At 38.1% G+C, this 21,479-nt stretch overlaps 1 protein-coding gene across 1 annotated transcript in view; it reads right to left on the bottom strand.

Moving 5' to 3' along the window:
• The window catches only part of Polq (DNA polymerase theta), a 162,029-nt gene that overhangs the window by 92,273 nt on the left and 48,277 nt on the right, over window positions 1-21,479 (bottom strand). The window contains 1 exon segment of the mRNA XM_047563134.1: window positions 19,173-19,385. Within this exon segment, the coding sequence (XP_047419090.1) occupies window positions 19,173-19,385 (213 nt within the window).

The following is a 21,479-nucleotide window of genomic DNA, read 5'->3' as shown; positions in this document are numbered from 1 at the left end:
ATGGTCATAGCATTATGTCTAATGCTTTCACTTCTTACACTTTGGATAGAAGGAAACCAGAATATGCAACCCCAAAATTTGGTACTTGGGCATAAAGATTATTTTGAGCTAAAGGCAATCAGAAAACAACAAACAGAGAGAATGCTTTGTCCTCTCCCTGTCTGCCTAAAAGCAAGACATAAATTTTCCTTTGTAAAGATGCTTCTCTCCTCTCCCATACCAAAAGAACAACCCTTATCACAGGAGACAGAATTCCTCACTGAGACATAGGTCTGGACAAACAAATCTTATTTATACAAACTTCTTTCATTAGTTTCCAATATATATAATTTCCTCCTGATTTACTACCCCAAGAGTACCAAATACCTTTTCCTTTGTCTTGTCACTTCTCCACAATTTATGGAGAAATATCATGTAAACTATAAGACCCTAGGTCTAACAGTTTTTAGGGTCTTCATTTCCATGAAAGCCCCTGTGCACATAAAATTTAATTATCAAGTTTCATGCCTTTTCTCCAGGTAATCTATTTGTTATCAATTATTTAGCAGGTCCCAGTTGCAGAACCTAAAGAAAGTACAGGAAAGGCTCTTTTCCTTCCCCTGAAGGACTAACCATTATTGTTAAATGATTAGATAACTAATAGAGATAACTTTGAAAACTATAAAGTAAAATGCAAATACAAATTACTAGTCACAGTGATGACAAAATAAAGTCAAAAATACTTATAAATACCTTAAAAAGTCACATTATAACTTTTGATCTAAATGCTTTGGGTTATTGTGATAATTGAGTAAATAATTATTTTCAAAATAGAATCCAATCATATGGGAAAAGCAGCAGTTAAGTAAAATGTTCAATAAGCAAAATGAAAGACGTGTGTGTGTGGTTTTCTAAAATTTTATAAAACTAAAACTGGCATTGTGATGGTGTATCCTAACTATCCCAGGCAGAAAAAGCACAGATGTACAGATGATGCTTTCCTATCACTGACCGCCAAGTTGAGGATGACGAATAAAATGAAAGGACTATAAATTGGATAATCACTGACTACATATCTGAGATATAATTACAAAAAGACAGGTGCCATTATGAAAAAAGACACAAGATGCTTGCAAGAGGTGGAATAGGAGCTCCCAGGTTTCTTGACCTCCCCCCACTCCCACCAGACAAGGATCCTTTGTGAAGACCTCCAAACTTGAAAATAAACCTGAGGCATCTGCATGGACAACAGAATCCTGCCTCGCCCTCCACCCCTCCCTCCACCCAGCAAACACACACACACACACACACAAGGAACTAAGATAAATGACCTCATTTTGACTACACCAAAGCATTGTCTCCAAAGGTCAACACAGTGCCAAAAGAGAGACAACCCTAGGACTCGTGGCTTCTATAGTAGAAAAAGAGAAGCAGAAGCAGACATGTAGCTTCCCTAGCATTCCAAGACATATCCCAAGAAACCCACCTAGATCATCTAGGGTCAGGAAGAAGCAAAACAGGAGGTGAGCTCACAGTGACCAGCCTGCAAGTCTTGGTGGAAGCTCTGTGTGCCTGCCAGCAGTGATACCTGCCTAGAATACCAGTCGACACCACTACTGTGCTTGACAGCAATGCTACGCTATGAACTGGTCACTCTCAGAAGTGATGGGAAGTTCTGTCTGGCTTGGATCCCTAGATAGCCAGCCTCCAGGCCTAGCCCCATAGCCAGACCCAAAATGTCCAGGCAGAGAAACGACCACACAGCACATGTCAGCAAAGAGCAAGGACTAGTTCTACCATATCTAGAAGTTTTTAACAGTGCTTTGCTCAACCTCAACACACAACTCAAAGTCCTATCTAGGGAGGGAGGCAAACCTTGATTATGCATTTCTACTTAGCATAGCAGCTGGTCCCATCCAGCCTGAGCAGCAGCTCTGCTTAACACCAAGATCCACCCTGCAAGACTGGCCAACTGAAGATCTCAAATGTTGGTATCATCTGGCTAGGAAACATACCCTGGGGCCCATCCCAATCACAGGTGATTGCAATGCCCAGACAGCAACTCTCCCTAATTGCAGAGTTCAGACAGGTTTGACTTAATAGCAGAGAGTTAGTCACTTGAAATCAAAGCAAAGGCAGAAACCCAAAAGTAGGCCCTGACACCCTGGGGTCATTAGCAGCTGGCTCATGCAGAATCACAGGCTACACTGATTAGTGAGGGTCTATCCCCGCTGAAGAACACCTGTAAAGTCCGGAAGAAGGGTCTGTCTCCACATAGGTTTTGAAATCCTAGAGTTGCAGAGCAGCATCTGGGAGGGCTGGAGCACTGGTCCAGGCCACACGGAGCCTGCCACACCCTCTGGGGCCTGAACCAAGGCAAGCCAGGGGTGCTGTCCAACCTGTCACACCTAGCCTGGGCCCACTGCAGATGCCTTCTCCACACGACACCACAGCCAGAACCCCCAAGTATCCACAACCTCAACAATCAGACAACCTCAACCTCCTGCTTGCCAACAAGCTGTAGGAAAACAGAACTTTGGATAGAAGGAAACCAGAATATGTTACCCCAAAATTTCCTACTTTGGCATAAAGATTATTTTGAGCTAAAGACAATCAGAAAACAACAAACACAGAAGTGGAGCAGACTTGAATGGAAGTTCAGGCTCAAGGGTTAATCAATTGTGTTAGTACTTTTCCAAACCCTGATCACCCTAAGTTTGAACCAATAGTATTGGTATTTTCCCAAACCCTGATCAGCACAAGTTTGAATCAATAGTGTGGACCCAAGTGCTACATAAACCCTTAGATTAGCAGGATTAGCCCTCAGGCAGTAACCCCCATGGGGTTTCCCTCTTGCCCCTGCAGGAGTTCTATGTCTATTCACACTTGAATAAATCCTACTCCTTTCACTCTGATCTTCCATTGTCCTGTGAATGTCATTCTTCAGATTTGTAAGATAAGAACCAAGAAAGAAGTTGCCCTTGAGCTTCTAGAGCCTCCCCGCAGCACAGGGGGCATAGCACTCATTTAGAGCTGCAATAACTGAGAGCAGCAACACACCACTAAATGATAGTGGAGTTCCCAACTGCAACACTCAAAGCTAATGCCAATAGGCATTCCCTGTTGTGATTAGCTGCTAAAACTAAAACTGGCTTTCCTGGTTGCAGAGGCCTGAAGCTTACACAGACCCTACCTACCAAAAGAAGTGGAGAATTGAGTTTTATCTCAAATCAGGTATCAGTATGGACACCAAGACAAGAACACAGAATTACAAAGACTCAGAAAACCACACCTCCATAAGAAACTAGTAAAGCTCCAACAATGGACCCTGAAGAAATAGAGAGATATGAAATAATAGACAATAGACAAGGAATTCAAAATATTTTTTAAAATTAAAAATAAAAATTATTGAAATTAAATGAAATTTGGAAAACAGTACATGAACAAAATAAGAAGTTTGACAAAGAAATAGAAAAAAATAGAAATAGAAATTCTAGAGATTAAAACTACAATGACTGAATTGCAGAATACAATAGAAAGCATAGCCCATACACAGACCATATGATTTAGCAATCCCATTCCTAGGTATATATCCAAAAAATTTGAAATCAGTATATCAGAGAGATGCCTGCATCCCTGTGTTTTCTGCAGCACTATTTACAGTAACCAAGTTATTGAATGACCGTAAGTATCCATCAATAGATGAAAAGATAAAGAAAATATAGCATATATACACAATATAATATTATTCAGCCTTAAAAAAGTAGAAAATTATGTCATTTGTGACAACATAGATGAAGCTGAAGGATATTATGCTAGTGAACTAGTCAGGCACAGAAATAAATACCATGTTTTCACTTATATGTGGAATCTAAAATTTGAAAAAATTGAACACATAGGAGGAGAGACCTGAATGGTTGTTACTAGAGGTTGGAAGTGGGAAAAATGAGGAAATGTTGATCAAAGGGTATAATATTTATTTATACAGAAAGTATCAATATTTGAGGTGACAGATATGCTAATTAGTTTGATTCAATCATTCCCCACTATATACATATATCATAGTATCACTTTGTACCCTATAGAGATATATAATTATGCTACATGTGGTGGAACACACCTAAAATCCCAGCAGGAGAATCATAAATTCAAGGTCAGCCTCAACAACATAGGATGCAGTCTCAAACTACAAAATAGAAAGGACTTTGGATGTAGGATGTAACTTAGTGTTAAAGCAACCCTGAGTTCAATTCCCAATACCAAAAAAATAAATAAATAAATAAACATATATTTATTTGATAGATTTTGACAAATTTTAATATACATATATATATAATTTTTTAAAACATGATTAAAATGTCACCTGACTCTTTGAATGCCTACAAAACAACCCAACTGAAGGAAGAAGCACTAGAAAATGGGTTAACTGGTATTAGCAGCAAAATAATAAGTTACTCCGAGTTGATTAAAGATCTATCAGGTTTTGATTCTTCAAAGACATGGACTATCCTTTTGGAGGATGGGCAACATTTTATGAAACTGACCAAATAAATGCTAGTATATATATACAGGTTCCTGTTCTCACTTGTCTGGTTTCATTTATACCACAAGAGCGAACTCGATGTCATTTAGTCATTTAAACATTACTGACCGTTGACCTTGAAAATCATTATTTTGACACAAAGCACCATCATTCCACACCGGAAGGTTCCACATAAACTACACATGATCTAAATAAAACATATATCATCTAAATAAAATGCCATGTACTATCCAGAAAATATTAATAACATCATCTATGAAATACACAGAAGTTACAAAGATGCCACACAGTATGAAAAGCAAAACCAAGCACTTAAATCTTCATGGTGAATATTAAACACTATATTCACACATTCCCTACATGCTTCTGGGCAAGCTATAAGCCATCCTGATAGGAATGCAAGATCAAAAGCTCAAAAGACTTCAAGAATTAAGCAATAAAGTTATTATGGCATTTTAGCTCTGATTTAATGTCATATGACTTAAGGCTTCATCATTAATCCAGGGCACCAATCTTGTGATTTTCTTCCCATGATGAACACAAGCTAAGGTAAATAAGAACTCCTTATCTTCTCTGTTAACTGAAAGGCCCTCTGGACCTAAAGGAAAAATATCTACATAAAACGGACTCACATTCCATTCTCTAGAGTTGTGTATCTACTGAGAAACCAGTTTGGAGAAGAGTAGGATGAGGCAAATAGGAATAGGAGTATCTTACTCTCTTCCCTTTACCCTTTTAAAACATACAATCTGCATATTTTGTAGTAAAATAAAAGAAAAACAGGATGGTATAGCCATTTTCACAATATTAATTCTGCCTATCTAGGAGCCTGGGAGTTCTTTCCATCTTCTAAGGTCTTCTTCAATTTCTTTCTTTAGTCTCCTATAGTTTTCATTGTAGAGTCTTTCACCTCTTTTGTTAGATTGATTCCCCATGTATTTTTTTTTTTTTGAGGCTGCTATGAATAGGGTATTTTTTAAAATTTCTCTTTCAGTAGATTCATTACTGATGTATAGGAATGCGTTTGATTTATGGGTGTGACATTATATCCTACTACTTTGCTGAATTCATTTATTCTAGAAATTTTTGGTGGAATTTTTTGGATCTTCTAAATATAGAATCATGTCATTGGCGAATAGGGATAGTTTGAGTTCTTTACCTATTTGTATGCCTTTAATTTCTTTCTTCTGTCTAATTGCTCTGGCTAGAGCTTCAAGGACAATGTTGAATAAAAGTGCTAAAAGAGGGCATCTTTGTCTTATTCCAGTTTTTAGAGGGAATGCTTAATGTTTTCAATTATTCTCCATTTAGAATTATGTTGGTCTTGGGTTTAGCATATATGGCTTTTAAGATGTTGAGGTATGGTTCAGCTATTCCTGGTTTTTATAGTGTTTTGAATATGAAGGGATTCTGCATTTTATCAAATGCTTCTTCTGCATCTATTGAGATGATCATATGATTCTTGTTTTTAAGTCTATTCATACGATGAATTATGTTTATTAATTTCCATATGTTGAACCAATCCTGCATCCCTGGAATGAACCCCACTTGATCATGGTACACTATCTTTTTAATATGTTCTTGTATGCAATTTATCAGAATTTTTTTGAGGATTTTTGCATCTTAGTTCATCAGGGATTTTGGTCTGAAATTTTCTTTCCTTAATATGTCTTTGTCTGGTTTTGGTATCAAGGTGATATTTGGAAACAATTCCCTCTTTTCTATTTTATGGAATAATTTGAGGATTGGTGTTAATTCTTCCTTGAAGGTCTTGTAGAACTCGGCTGAGAATTCACCCAGGCTTTACTTAATTGGCAGATTTTGATGGCATTTTCTATTTCATTACTTGAATTTGTTCTGTTTAAATCGTGTATGCCCTCCTGATTCAGTTTGGGTAGGTCCTCTGTCTCTAGAAATTCGTCAACGTCTTCAATATTTTCTATTTTATTGGAGTATAAATTTTTAAAAATTTTGAATTATCTTCTTTATTTCAGTTGTGTCCATTGTGATATTTCGTTTACCACCACATATTTTAATAATTTGGGTTTTCTCTTTTTATCTTTGTTAGTGTGGCTAGGGGTTTATCAATTTTATTTATTTTTTCAAAGAATCATGTTTTTGTTTTGTCAATTTTTAAATTTTTTTCTTTTGTTACAATTTCATCGATCTCAGCTCTGATTTTAATTATTTCCTGTCTTCTGTTTTTGGTATTGATTTGTTCTTCTTTTTATAGGACTTTGCAATGTAATATTAGTTCATTTATTTGTTGACTTTTTATTCCTTTAATAAATGAGCTCAGTGCAATCCATTTTCCTCTTACTACTGCCTTCATAGTGTCCCAAAGATTCTGGTATGTTGTATTGGTATTTGCGTTATCTCTAAGTAATTTTTTTTATTTCATCCTTGATTTCTTCTACTATCCATGTGTCATTCAATAGTGTATTATTTATTCTCCATGTATTAGAGTAGCTTTTATTTTTTATCACTGATTTCTAATTTCAGTCCATTATGATCTGATAGAATGCAAAGTATTATCTCCATTTTTTGTATTTACTAAGAGTTGCTTTGTGGTGTAAGATACGGTTTATTTTAGAGAAGGATCCATGTACCGCTGAGAAAAAAGTGTATTTCTTTGATGATGGATGAAATATTCTATATATGTCAGTTAAGTCTAAATTACTGATTGTATTATTTAGTTCTATACTTTCTTTCTTTTTATTTTTTTTATTGTACACAAATGGGATACATGTTGTTTCTCTGTTTGTTCATGGAGTAAAGGCGTACCATTTGTGTAATCATAAATTTACATAGGGTAATGTTGTTTGATTCATTCTGTTATTTTTTCCCTTCCCCCCACCCATCTTTTCCCTCTATACAGTCCTTACTTCCTCCATTCTTGCCCCCCTCCCTAACCCTATCTCTAACCCTAACACTAACCCCTCCCACCCCCCATTATGTGTCATCATCCACTTCTCAGCGAGATCATTGGTCCTTTGGTTTTTTGAGAATGGCTTATCTCACTTAACATGATATTCTCCAATTTCATCCACTTGCCTGCAAATGCCATAATTTTATCATTCTTCATGGCGTAGTAATATTCCATTGTATATATATATACCACAGTTTCTTTATCCATTCATCAATTGAAGGACATCTAGGTTGGTTCCACAATCTGGCTATTGTGAATTGAGCAGTAATGAACATTGATGTGGCTGTATCTCTGCAGTATGCTGATTTTAAGTCCTTTGGGTATAGGCTCAGGAGTGGGATAGCTGGGTCAAATGGTGGTTCCACTCCAAGTTTTCTAAAGAATTTCCACACTGCTTTCCAGAGTGGCTGCACTAATTTGCAGCCCCACCAGCAATGTATGAGTGTACCTTTCTCCCCACATCCTCACCAATACCTGTTGTTGCTTGTATTCTTGATAATCGCCATTCTAATTGGGGTGAGATGGAATCTGAGGGTGGTTTTGATTTGCATTTCTCTTATTACTAGAGATGTTGAACATTTTTTCATATGTTTGTTGATTGCTTGTAGCTCTTCTTCTGTGAAGTGTCTGTTCATTTCCTTAACCCATTTGTCCATTGGGTTATTTGCATTCTTGGTGTAGAGTTTTTTTGAGTTCTTTATAAATTCTGGAGATTAGTGCTATCTGAAGTATGAGTGGTAAAGATTTTCTCCCACTCTGTTGGCTCCTTCTTCGCATTGCTGATAGTTTCCTTTGCTGAGAGAAAGCTTTTTAGTTTGAGTCTATCCCAGTTATTGATGCTTGCTTTTATTTCTTGTGCTATGGGAGTCGTGTTGAGGAATCTGGTCCTAAGCCGACATGTTGAAGATCTGGACCTACTTTTTCTTCTATAATCTGCAGGGTCTCTGGTCTGATTCCGAGGTCCTTAATCCATTTTGAGTTTAGTTTCGTCGCATGGTGAGAGATATGGGTTTAGTTTTTTCTGTTGCATATGGATTTCCAATTCTCCCAGCACCATTTGTTGAAGAGGTTATCTTTTCTCCATTGCATATTTTTGGACCCTTTGTGTAGTATGAGAAAATTGTATTTATTTGGGTTTGTGTCCATGTCCTCTATTCTGTACCATTGATCTACCTGTCTATTTTGGTACCAATACCATGCCGTTTTTGTTACTATTGCTTTGTAGTAGAGTTGAAGATCTGGTATTGCGATGCCCCCTGCTTTGCTCTTTCTCCTAAGGATTGCTTTAGCTATTCTGGGTTTTTTATTCTTCCAGATGAATTTCATAATTGCTTGCTCTATTTCTGTAAGGTACATCATTGGGATTTTAATTGGAATTGCATTGAATCTGTATAGCACTTTTGGTAGTATGGCCATTTTGACAATATTAATTCTGCCTATCCAAGAACATGGGAGATCTTTTCATCTTCTAAGGTTTTCTTTAATTTCTTTCTTTAGTGTTCTGTAGTTCTCATTGTAGAGGTCTTTCACCTCTTTTGTGAGATTGATTCCCAAGTATTTTATTTTTCTCGAGGCTATTGTGAATGAGGTAGTTTTCCTAATTATTCTTTCCAAAGATTCATCACTAATGTATAAAACTGCATTAGATTTATGTGCATTGATCTTATATTCCGCCACTTTACTGAATTCACTTATGAGTTCTAAAAGCTTTCTGGTGGAATTTCCTGGTTCCTCTAAGTATATAAACATATCATCAGCAAATAGGGATAGTTTGAGTTCTTCTTTTCCTATTCGTATCCCTTTAATTTCTTTGGTCTGTCTAATTGCTCTGGTTAGAGTTTCAAGGACAATATTGAATAGAAGTGGTGAAAGAGGGCATTCCTGCCTTGTTCCAGTTTTTAGGGGGAATGCTTTCAGTTTTTCACCATTTAGAATGATATTAGCCACAAGCTTAGCATAGATGGCCTTTACAATGTTAAGGAATGTTCCCACTATCCCTATTTTTTCTAGTGTTTTGAGCATGAAGGGATGCTGTATTTTATCAAATGCTTTTTCTGCATCTATTGAAGTAATCATGTGATTCTTGACTTTAAGTCTATTGATATGGTGAATTACATTTATTGATTTCCTGATGTTGAACCAACCTTGCATCCCTGGGATAAAACCCACTTGATCATGGTGCACTATCTTTTTAATATGTTTTTGGATGCGATTTGCTAAAATTTTGTTGAGAATATTTGCGTCGATGTTCATTAAGGATATTGGTCTGAAATTTTCTTTCCTTGATGTGTCTCTGTCTGGTTTAGGTATCAGGGTAATATTGGCTTCATAGACTGAGTTTGGGAGGGTTCCCTCTTCTTCTATTTCATGGAATACTTTGAGGAGTATTGGAATGAGCTCTTCTTTAAAGGTTTTGTAGAACTCGGCTGAGAACCCATCTGGTCCTGGACTTTTCTTTGTTGGAAGGCTTTTGATGACTTCTTCTATTTCATTACTTGAAATTGGTCTATTTAAATTGTGTATGTCCTCCTCGTTCAGTTTAGGCAATTCATAGGTCTCTAGAAACCTGTTGATGTCTTCGAAGTTTTCTATTTTGTTGGAGTATAGATTTTCAAAATAGCTTCTAATTATGTTTTGTACTTCAACCGTATCTGTTGTGATATTTCCTTGTTCATTCCGAATTTTAGTGATTTGGGTTTGTTCTCGTCTTCTCTTTGTTAGTGTGGCTAAAGGGTTATCAATTTTGTTTATTTTTTCAAAGAACCAACTATTTATTTTGTCAATTTTTTGTATTGTTTCTTTCGTTTCAATTTCGTTGATTTCAGCTCTGAGTTTAACTATTTCCTGTCTTCTACTACTTTTGTTGTTGGTCTGTTCTTCTTTTTCTAGGGCTTTGAGCTATAGTGTTAGGTCATTTATTTGTTGAGTTTTACTTCTTTTATTGAATGCGCTCCATGAAATAAATTTTCCTCTAAGTACTGCTTTCATAGTATCCCAGACATTTTGATATGATGTTTTTTTGTTCTCATTTACCTCTAAGAATTTTTTAATTTCCTTCCTAATATCTTCTGTTATCCATTCATCATATAATAGCATATTGTTTAATCTCCAGGTGTTGGAGTAGTTTCTGTTTTTTACTCTTTCATATATTTCTAACTTCAGTCCATTATGATCTGATAGAATACAAGGTAGTGTCTCTATCTTCTTGTATTTGTTAACATTAGCTTTGGGGCATAATATAAGGTCTATTTTAGAAAAGGATCCATGTGCTGCTGAGAAGAAAGTGTATTCACTCTTGGTTGGATGGTATATTCTATAAATGTCTATTAAGTCTAAATTATTGATTGTGTTATTGAGATCTATGGTTTCTTTGTTCAATTTTTCTTTGGAAGATCTGTCCAGTGGTGAGAGAGGCGTGTTAAAATCACCTAGTATTATTGTGTTATGGTCTATTTGGTTTCTAAAATTGAGAAGGATTTGTTTGACATACATGGATGAGCCACTGTTTGGGGCATAGATGTTAATGATTGTTATATCTTGCTGATTTATGCTTCCCTTAAGCAGTATGAAATGTCTTTCTTTATCCCTTCTGACTAACTTTGGCTTGAAGTCCACATTATCTGAAATGAGGATGAATACCCCAGCTTTTTTGCTGAGTTCATGTGCATGGTATGTTTTTCCCCATCCTTTCAACTTTAGTCTATGGGTATCTCTTTCTATGAGGTGAGTCTCTTGCAGGCAACATATTGTTGGATCTTTCTTTTTAATTCAATCTGCCAATCTATGTCTTTTGATTGATGAGTTCAGGCCATTACCATTCAGGGTTATTATTGAGATATGATTTGTATTCCCGGTCATTTGGTTCATTTATTTTATTTTATTTATTTATATATTTTTGACACAACTTGGTTCCTCCTTTATTTGACAATTCCTTTAGGATAATTCCTCCCTTTGCTGATTTGCTTCTTTGTTTTTCATCTCTTCCTCATGAAATATTTTGCTGAGAATGTTCTGTAATGCTGACTTTCTTTTTGTAAATTCTTTTAGCTTTTGTTTATCATGGAAGGATTTTATTTCATCGTCAAATTTGAAGGTAAGTTTTGTTGAGTATAAGATTCTTGGTTGGCATCCATTTTCTTTCAGAGCTTGAAAAATGTTGTTCCAGGTCCTTCTAGCTTTTAGGGTCTGGATTGAAAAATCTGCTGATATCCATATTGGTTTCCCCATGAATGTAATTTGGTTCTTTTCTCTCACAGCCTTTAAAATTCTGTCTTTATTTTGTATGTTAGGTATTTTCATTATAATGTACCTCGGTGTGGGTCTGTTGTAATTTTGTGTATTTGGAGCCCTATAAGCCTCTTGAACTTGATTTTCCATTTCATTCTTCAGATTTGGGAAATTTTCTGATATTATTTCATTGAATAGATTGTTTATTCCTTTGGTTTGTTTCTCTAAGCCTTCCTCAATCCCAATAATTCTCAAATTTGGCCTTTTCATGATATCCCGTTCATGATTTCTTACCATCTTCTCTGTTTGGTCAACTTTGTTTTCAAGGTTAAATATTTTGTCTTCAATATCTGAGGTTCTGTCTTCCAGGTGTTCTATCCTATTGGTTGTGCTTTCTATGGAGTTCTTAATTTGGTTTATGGTTTCCTTCATTTCAAGGATTTCTGTTTGTTTTTTTTTTTTCAATATCTCTAATTCTTTATTGAAATGATCTCTTGCTTCCCATATTTGGTCTTTTAACTGTCAATTGGTGCTATCATTCAATGCCTGCATTTGCTCTTTCATCTCATCATTCAATGCCTGCATTTGCTCTTTCATCTCATCGTTTGCTTCCCTGATCATTTTAATTATGTACATTCTGAACTCCCTTTCTGTCATTTCTTCTGCCATGCTGTCATTGGATTTTATTGATGTAACATCTAGATTTGTTTGGGGCATTTTCTTCCCTTGTTTTCTCATATTGTTCAGGTATCAGTGGATCATTAAGATATTGCAGATTTCCTCTATTGACTTATAATGTCTCTGAAGATTTCTAGTATATCCACTCTTATCCTTCAGTAGCCTGAAGTCTTGGAGGAAGTTGATAATGCGGTGCTCCACAAGGAAGCTGCCTCTCTAGGGGTGGTGGCCTTCAGGTGGGGTATATTCCCTGCTAGTGGGCAGAGGTGCCTCCACTTGTTGACCAATGGTCATTCAAAGGGGAACTAGGCTGCGGGCTGAGGCAAGGCCTGTTTGTGCCTGTGTCTCTGGTTTTACCGTCCTTGTGGGAAAACCTCACCCGGTGGGGAAGACTCACCCGGTAGGGAGTCTCGCTGGTCAGTTCTCCTCCTAGAGGCTCCCCTTAATCCACAACTACCACCTGGGCTGGGCAGCCTTCCTCTGCAACGTTCCCAGAGGCCCGTACCTACCTCCTGTGCCTGGGAGCTTCACCCTTTGCAGACGAGTCTCCTTAGGCTGCCCCTCCTCAGAGAAGCTGCCCGCAGTCCTGGAACCTTTGCTCTGTCCCTCAGTTTGTCTCTGTGCAGCTCTTCCACCAAGAAGCCACGTAGGTCCCAGGACCGTGCTCTGCACCTTATCGCCTGGCTATGCGGCCCCTCCTCTGAGCAGCCACCTGGAGCCCCATACAGTCGTTCCGAATCCCAGCGACCCATCGCACGCCTCTTCCGCCGGGCAGCCACCCGGTGTTCCAGTACGGTCGCTAGGAGTCCAAGCAACTCACTGAGCACCTCCTCCTCCCGACAGCCACCCGTAGCCCTGGTGCAGTCACTCCGAGTCCAAGTGACCCGCTGCGCTCCTCCTCCTCCTCCGGGCAGCCCCCCGTTGTTCAGGAGCAGTCGCTCTGAATCCAAACAACTCACCGCACGCCTCTTCCTTGGGCAGCTGCCCGTAGCCCTGATGCAGTCACTCCAAGTCCAAGCAACCCGCCGCGCTCCTCCTCCTCCTCCAGGCAGCCCCTGGTGTTCAGGAGCGGTTGCTCTGAGTCCAAACAGCTCGCTGCGCAGCTCCTCCTCTGGGCAGCCGCCCCGAGCCAGGGTGGTTGCTCCGAGTCCAAGCGCTGTGCTGAGTGGCCTTCTCTCCAATGCTCCCAGTTGTCCGAGTTCACTGCTCCAGTGGGGGGAGGGGCGTCTTGCCAGCAGTTCTATTTCACAAAGTTCCCTGCGTTCCAGGACTACCGCCCCCTCCGCGACGCCTCCCCAACAGGAGAGACTCACCCAGAGGCTTTGAGTAAGTCCCAAGTCTCTCAATATCTCCTCTTCTTGAATCCTGAGTCCTGGAGCAACATGGAATGCAGCCACTCTCTAGTCCACCATCTTGAAAACCCCTCTATAGTTTCTTTATTTTGTTTTGTTTGGAAGATCTATCTAATACTGAGAGAGGTGTGTTAAAGTGACCCAGTGTTACTGTGTTGTGGTCTATTTGATTCTTGAAATTGGGATGTGTTTGTTTGATGTACATAGATGCTCCATTGTTTGGGGCATAAATATATACAATTGTTATGTCTTGCTGATATGTAATTCCCTTCAGTAGAATGAAATATCCTTCTTTGTGTCTTCTGATTAACTTTGGCTTAAAGTCCACTTTATCTGATATGTGGAAGGAAACCCCTGCTTCTTTACGCAAACCATATGAGTGATATGTTTTTACCCATCCTTACACCTTCAGTCTGTGGATGTCTTTGCCTATGAGATAAGTTTCTTGGAGACAGCATATTGTTGAGTCTTGTTTTTTAATCCAGTCTGCCAGTCTACATCTTTTGATTGATGAGTTTAGGCCAAGAATATTCAAGGTTATTATTGAGATATGATTTGTATTCCCAGTCATTTTGGTTTATTTCTGGTGTTTAATTCAATTGTTTCTCCTTTTTTTTTTTTTTTTTTGCAGTGCTGGGGATTGAACCCAGGGCCTTGTGCTTGCAAGGTAAGCACTCAACCAACTAAGCTATATCCCCAGACCCTAAGTTTGTTCTTTGATTGACTATTCCTTTAATGTAGTTCACTTTTATTTTTTTTTTCCACTTCATCCACATGGAATATTTTGTTGAGAATGTTTTGTAATGCAGGCTTTCTAGTTGTGAATTCTTTCAACTTTTGTTTATTGTGGAAGATTTCTATTTCATCTTCAAATCTGAAACTTAATCTTGTGGGATATAAAATTCTTGGTTGGCATCCATTTTATTTCAGAGCTTGAAACATGACCTCCTAGTTTTGAGGGTCTGGGTTGAGAAATCAGTTGAGATCCGAATTGATTTCTCCTTATATGTAATTTGATTTTTTTCCTCTCATGGAGTTTTAGATTTGATCCTTATTCTGTATTTTATTCATTCTCATTATAAGATATCTTGGTGTGGGTCTGCTGTAATTTGGCATATTTGGGGTCCTGTAAGCTTTTTGTATTTGATTTTCCATTTCATTCCTTAGGTTTGGGAAATTTTCTGATATTATGTCATTGAAAAGATTGTGCATTCCTTTAGTTTGTATCTCTTATCCTTCATCTATCCTAATAACTCTTAAATCTGGTCTTTTTATGTTATCCCATAATTCTTGGAAGTTCTGTTCATGGATTCTTACCATCTTCTCTGCATGGTCAACTTTATTTTCAAGAGTATATATTTTGTCTTCATTGTCTGAGGTTCTGTCTTCCAAATGTCTGTCTTCCTAATCTGTTTGTGATGCTTTTCATTGAATTTATAATTTGGTTTATTGATTCTTTCATTTGGAGGATTTCTGCTTGATTTTTTTTTCCCACAATCTCTAACTCTTTGTTGAAGTGATCTTTCACTTCCTGTATTTTCTCTTTGATTTCACTCTTTATACCATCCTTTACCTCACAGAGCAGTTTAACTATGTACATTCTAAACTCCTTCTTGGAACTATTCCTGGATAGGCAGAATTAATATTGTCTAAATGGTCATACCACCAAAAGTGCTATACAAATTTAATGCAATTCCTATTAAAATCCCAATGACATTCCTCATAGAACTAGAAAGGCAATCATGAAATTCATTTGGAAAATAAGAGACCCAGAATAGCCAAGGCAATCCTTAGCAAGAAATGTGAAGCAGGAGGCATCATAATACCAGACTTCAAACTATACTACAGAGCTATAGTAATAAAAACAGCATGGTACTGGCACCAAAATGGACACACAGAACAATGGTACAGAATAAGAGACACAGAGACAAACCCACATAAATACAGTTATACTAGACAAGGGCACCAAAAGCATTCACTGGAGAATAGATAGCCTATTCAACAAATGGTGCTGGGAAAAATGGAAAGCCACATGTAACAAAATGAAATTAAACCTTTATCTCTCACCCTGCACAAAACTCAACTTAGAGTGGATCAAAGACTTAGGCAGTAGAACAGAGACCCTATACTTACTAGAAGAAAAAGTAGACCCAAATCTTTGCCATGTCAACCTAGGATCTGACTCCCTTAACAAGACTCCTAAAGTACAAGAAGTTAAACAATAATCAATAAATGGGATGGATTCAAACTAAAAACCCTCTTCTCAGCAAAAGAAACAACCAATAATGTGAAGCAAGAGCCTACAGATTGGGAGAAAATCTTTACCACATATACCTCAGATAAAGCATTAATCTTCAGGATATATAAAGAACTCAAAAAATTTAACACCATAAAAACAAATAACCCAATCAATAAATGGGCTAAGGAACTGAACAGACACTTCATGGAAGAAGATATACAATCGATCAACAATTATATGAAAAAATGTTCAACATCTCTAGTAGTTAGAGAAATGCAAATCAAAACTAGTCTAAGATTTCATCTCACTTTAATCAGAATGGCAATTATCAAGAAAACAAGCAACAATAAATGTTGGTGAAGATGTGGGGAAAAAAAAGGTACACTCATACATTGCTGTTGGGAATGCAAAACGGTACAGCTATTTTGGAAAACAGTATGGAGATTCCTCAGAAAACTTGGAATGGAACCACCATTTGACCCAGCTATCCCACTCCTCAGTTTAGTCTCAAAGGACTTTAAAATCAGCATACTACAGTGACACAGCCACATCAATGCTTATAGCAGCTCAACTCACAATAGCTAAACTATGAAACCAACCTAGGTGTCCTTCAACAGATGCATGGATAAAGAAAATATGGTATGTGTATATGTATACATGATGGAATATTACTCAGCTCTAAAGAAGAATGAAATTATGGCATTTGCTGGTAAACAAATGAAACTGGAGAATATCATGCTAAGCAAAATAAGCCAAACCCCAAAAATCCTAAGGCCAAATGTTTTCTCTGATTTGTGAATTCTAATTCACAATAAGTAGGTGAAGCACTAGGCAAGAATAGAGTTACTTCAGATTAGGTAAAGGGGGGTGAAGGAAGGGTAAGGGCTATGAGGGTAGGAATGATAGTAGAGTGAAATAGACATTATTACCTCATGTGCATATATGACTACATGACTGATGTGATCCTACAACATGTACAATCAGAAAAACAAGAAATTATACTCCATTTATGTATGATTTATCAAAATGCATAAATGCATTCTACTATCATGTATAACTAATTAGAACAAATTAAAAATTAAAATATAAAAAAAACAGGATAAACATCTCCGTTACCTATCATAAGGGAATCTAACAAGTTGGAAGCTTTTTTTAACTGTTGGAAAATTTAGGGCTTAAAAAAGCAGCAAATAAATGATTCTTCAGAGATTAAAATGAGTTATTTGTTGCTGGGGCTGAGAATGACAGTTGTATTCAAATAGTCTTTTTCTCATTCTCCTTTAATAAAACCCTTAAGTTTAGACCGGCACACAGCCACTCAGTTGAAGATTACATTCCCCAGTCTCCTTACAGTTGGGGAATATGACCATGTGAGTAAGTTCTGGTCAACTGTATTGCTGGAAGACAAAATGAAAGACTAGGTGCCTAATACACCGCACCACTATATCAACCGTAGGTGGCAAACAATTATGCTGTTATATGAGAAAAAAATTTTTTCAGGAGGCTGAGACAGGAGGATCCAAAATTTGAGACCAGTCTCAGAAAATTAGCAAGATTCTCAGCAATTTAATGAGACCCTGTCTCAAAATTAAAACATAGAAAAAGGACTGGAAATATGGTTCGATGATAAAGTTGCCCTGGGTTCAAACCCCAGTACCAAAAGAGAAAGAAAAGAAAGAAGGAAGAAAGGGAGGGAGGAAGAAGTTAATTCTATCATGTTTAAATATGTTGACTTTTATTACAACAGTAAATTTATATTCTAACTGATCCAGTCACCAATAAATCATAGTCAGTTCTTGTTATCTGTGGCAGTTACGTTCTATTGAGTCACCAACAATAGTGAATGCAGAATACTAGTGAACACTGCATCACTGCACAGGGGGAGAACAGAGGAATTTCCTGTGAGGCTCTAGTTACAACATTTTCATCAGTGAAGACAAAACCTTGTTTCATATGTTTCTGCTTAAAGACATTTTATTTAAAATATATTATTGGTTTATTAACTGTGCTTACAGTCAACAGTCCTATAGCTCATACCCAAACAAAGCTCATTTGAAATGTTTTTCCAGAAGGCACATCTAGACTTAATGCGGAAAGGAATTACTAGCTAGTAGTTTAGCACTATATCTGGGAGTCATTTAAAACAAAAATCACCATCAAAATACATAAAAATGTGATGTGGCACTAAATAGACCATAAAAGGATGTTTGTTTATAGTAGAAGAGCTGAAGTGTATTTGCAAAAACCCCAGATTTCTGAACAAATTATAATAAATTGACAAACTCACAAATATGGAACCTGTGAATAATGAGGATCAACTATATTTGGGGAGTTTATGTGACAAGTTAGGTGGTCTAAAAGTCACTTCCTCAGTATCCTACTCAACTTTTAGTTACCCAGATTAGCCTACCTCCTTTTCCATTAACACTTTTTGTTTCTCTGCTGGATTTCCTAATTTCTCTTTAGCAGTTGCAGAGCATTTTTTTTAAGCATGTTTACATAACATTCCTAGTAAAGAAAGATGAAGTAACAGAGAATATTCTTCCTAAGTTTCTGTAAAGGCACAAGGTTCATAAAAATTTAGTCAAATACCAAATGATCTCAATGATACAGCAGATTCAAATTAATGTTTTTTCTCTCCTGATATTTAATTGAAACCAGTTACTTCATTGCTTAAGTCAAAACTTTCTTATGAATTGCTGGTAATATCATTACTTGCTAGTACAAGGTAATGATAGCGAAAGGGTACTTTCAGAGCCAGCATTAATTTAGGGGAAAAGAGGCATATAAAATGCCATTCACAAAGTGTGAGGGTACAGCTCAGCTCTTAGAATCCCAGTCTGACTTCTGAGACCAGTCGCCTAAGCAGAATTAATATCCACGAAAATTAATTAGAATTAAAGAGTAGACTATATTTAGAAACTAAAAATCATCTCCCAGCTAATGTAATAAGAAATCATCTTGATTTATGCAACACTGAATCATTTCACTGTATATGATACAAAAGAAAATCTTAATTCTACATTGGTAGAAAATCAATGGTTGACAATACACGAAAACTATAACTGATATTCATCATAAATATTAGGTGAATCCAAAAGGATAACATGTCTAAGTACACTGGATAATGAAGAAACATAGTACAGTGAGAAATGGTAATAGGCAAATTTCAAGTGGATTGACAATGACCTTTTGCAATGGTACTACAATTAAATTCAAACTCACCCATCGTGTCAACTCCTTTCCTGCCAGCACGACCAACCATCTGCTTGTAAGTAAGAATATCTAGAGGTCGACCACTGAAAATAGGAGTCCGAATAATCACACGACGGGCAGGTAAATTCACCCCAGAAGAAAGAGTAGAAGTTGCCGCCAAGACCCGAATGAGACCTTGACGAAAGGCTCCTTCGATGATATCCCTCTCCTCAAAAGTAAGCCCTAAAAAGAAAGGGCGTTCCAAAAAACATATTTATTAGCATATGATGAAAATGTACTTGATAACTTACAAATGGATCTGAGGGTTTGTTACAAGCCTCTAAAGATTTTCTTAATCTATTGTTATGACAACAAAGAAATCATCAGTCTATATATTTAAGTGTATAATCTGCCACCCCTACCATATCTTCTAGATCTAGGGTCAAAAACTTTTCCTATATTTTAGATTTTGCAAAATAGATGATCTCAGTTGTAACTATTCTGCCCTGCCACCATCACATAAAAACAGACATGGAACAAGAAGGCATAATAGTGTTATGATGAAAACTTTTTTAAAGAAACAGATGGCGAGCTAAATTTGGCCAGCATACTATAACTTCCCAATCCCTATTCTTTTGGGTGCTCTTTTAATTTTAAATTTTTAAATTTAAATTTAAATATTGTATCATATATATACACGGGTATATGTATACATATATATCAGGATTAAAAATCACATAATAGCTATCATTTTATATATATAATGATAAATATTTAAAAGAAGTTTAAAAAGTTAAATTCTCAATCATAGAAACTACATATTCTTTATCACATCCTTAGCACACATGATCATGGGTAGAACACTTCCTGAAAAAAAAGTTCTTTAATTCAGTGACTGTCATAATCTATGATTTTTAAACATTCTCCAAATGCACTTTGACAATTTCTAATATAAATTGGATTTTGATATATCGGTGAGAATATTTCAATACTTTTGAGATAAAAAGATACATTCAGAATGGCATAAAAGTAACAAGTACACTCTAACCTAAATTATAAGAAAACAGTACAGAAACATAATAATTTTAGACGGGTTCAAGATGGCGGACTAGAGGGCGACTGCATTCCATGTTGCTCCAGGACTCAAGATTCAAAAGAGGAGATAGTGACTTGGGACCAACTCAAAGCCGCCGGGTGAGTTTCTCCCATAGGGGAGGCGTCCCCGATGGGGCAGTAGCCCCGGAACGCAGAGAACTTTGTGAAGTAGAGTGACTCGGCGGGTCGCCCCTCCCCTGCCAGAGCGGTAAAAACGGACAGCGAAGCGGAGCGAAAAATGGCGGATTGAAGTTTCCAGGACCGCAGGTAGATTCTCTAACCTAAGGAGACTCGTCTGCGAAGGGTGAGGTTCCCAAGCCCAGGAGGGAGGTCCGGGCCCCTGGGAACGTTGCCTGTGAAGGCTGCCCTGCCCAGGCGGCAAGACACACCTCCCCCGCTGGAGCAGTGAACTCAGAAAGCCGGGAACTTTGCAAAGGAGGTTGTGCGACACACCGCTTGGTTTTGAAGCGATCTGCCAGGGCTCCAGCGGCTGCCAGAGAAAGAGTGGGGCGGCGAGTTGTTTGGATCCAGCAACCACCTGAGCAACGGGGAGGGGACGGCCCAGAGGAGGTGGAGGTACGCAGTGAGTGGCTTGGTCTCCAAGCACCCACACAGAGCACCGGGTGACTGCCTGGAGGAAGAGACGAACGACGGGTCACTGGGACTCGGAACATATATACGAGGCTCCAAGTGACTGGTCAGAGGGCGAGTCGCATAGCCAGGCGATTAGGTGCATAGCAAGGTCCGGTCCAGGGACCTAGGCACCTTTTCTTGAATGAACTACACAGAGACAAGCTGAGGGGCGAAGTGAAGGTTCCAGGACTTCGGGCAGCTTCTCTAAGAAGGGACAACCTAAGGAGACTCGTCTACGAAGGGTGAGGCTCCCAGGCCTAGGAGAGCTACACAGAGACCAGCTGAGGGGTGGAGCGAAGGTTCCAGGACTTCGGGCAGCTTCTCTGAGGAGGGGCCACCTAAGGAGACTCGTCTGCAAAGGGCAGGGCTCCCAAGCCCAGGAGGTAGGTCCAGGCCCCTGGAAACGTTGCTTGGGAAGGCTGCCCTGCCCAGGCGGTAGTTGTGGACTGAGGGGAACCTCTAGGAGGGGAACGGACTAGCGAGACCTCCCCACCGGGTGGGTCTTCCCCGCCGAGTGAGGTTTTCCCACAAAGACGGTAAACCAGAGACACAGGCCCAAACAGGTATTGCCTCAGCCCGCAGTCTAGTTCCCCTTTGGATGACCATTGG

The sequence above is a fragment of the Sciurus carolinensis genome, chromosome 9 (assembly GCF_902686445.1).
Source record: "Sciurus carolinensis chromosome 9, mSciCar1.2, whole genome shotgun sequence".
NCBI classification, from domain to species: domain Eukaryota; kingdom Metazoa; phylum Chordata; class Mammalia; order Rodentia; family Sciuridae; genus Sciurus; species Sciurus carolinensis.
Note: the sequence above shows the minus strand (reverse complement) of the source record. Positions and strands in the feature narration are given on the sequence as shown.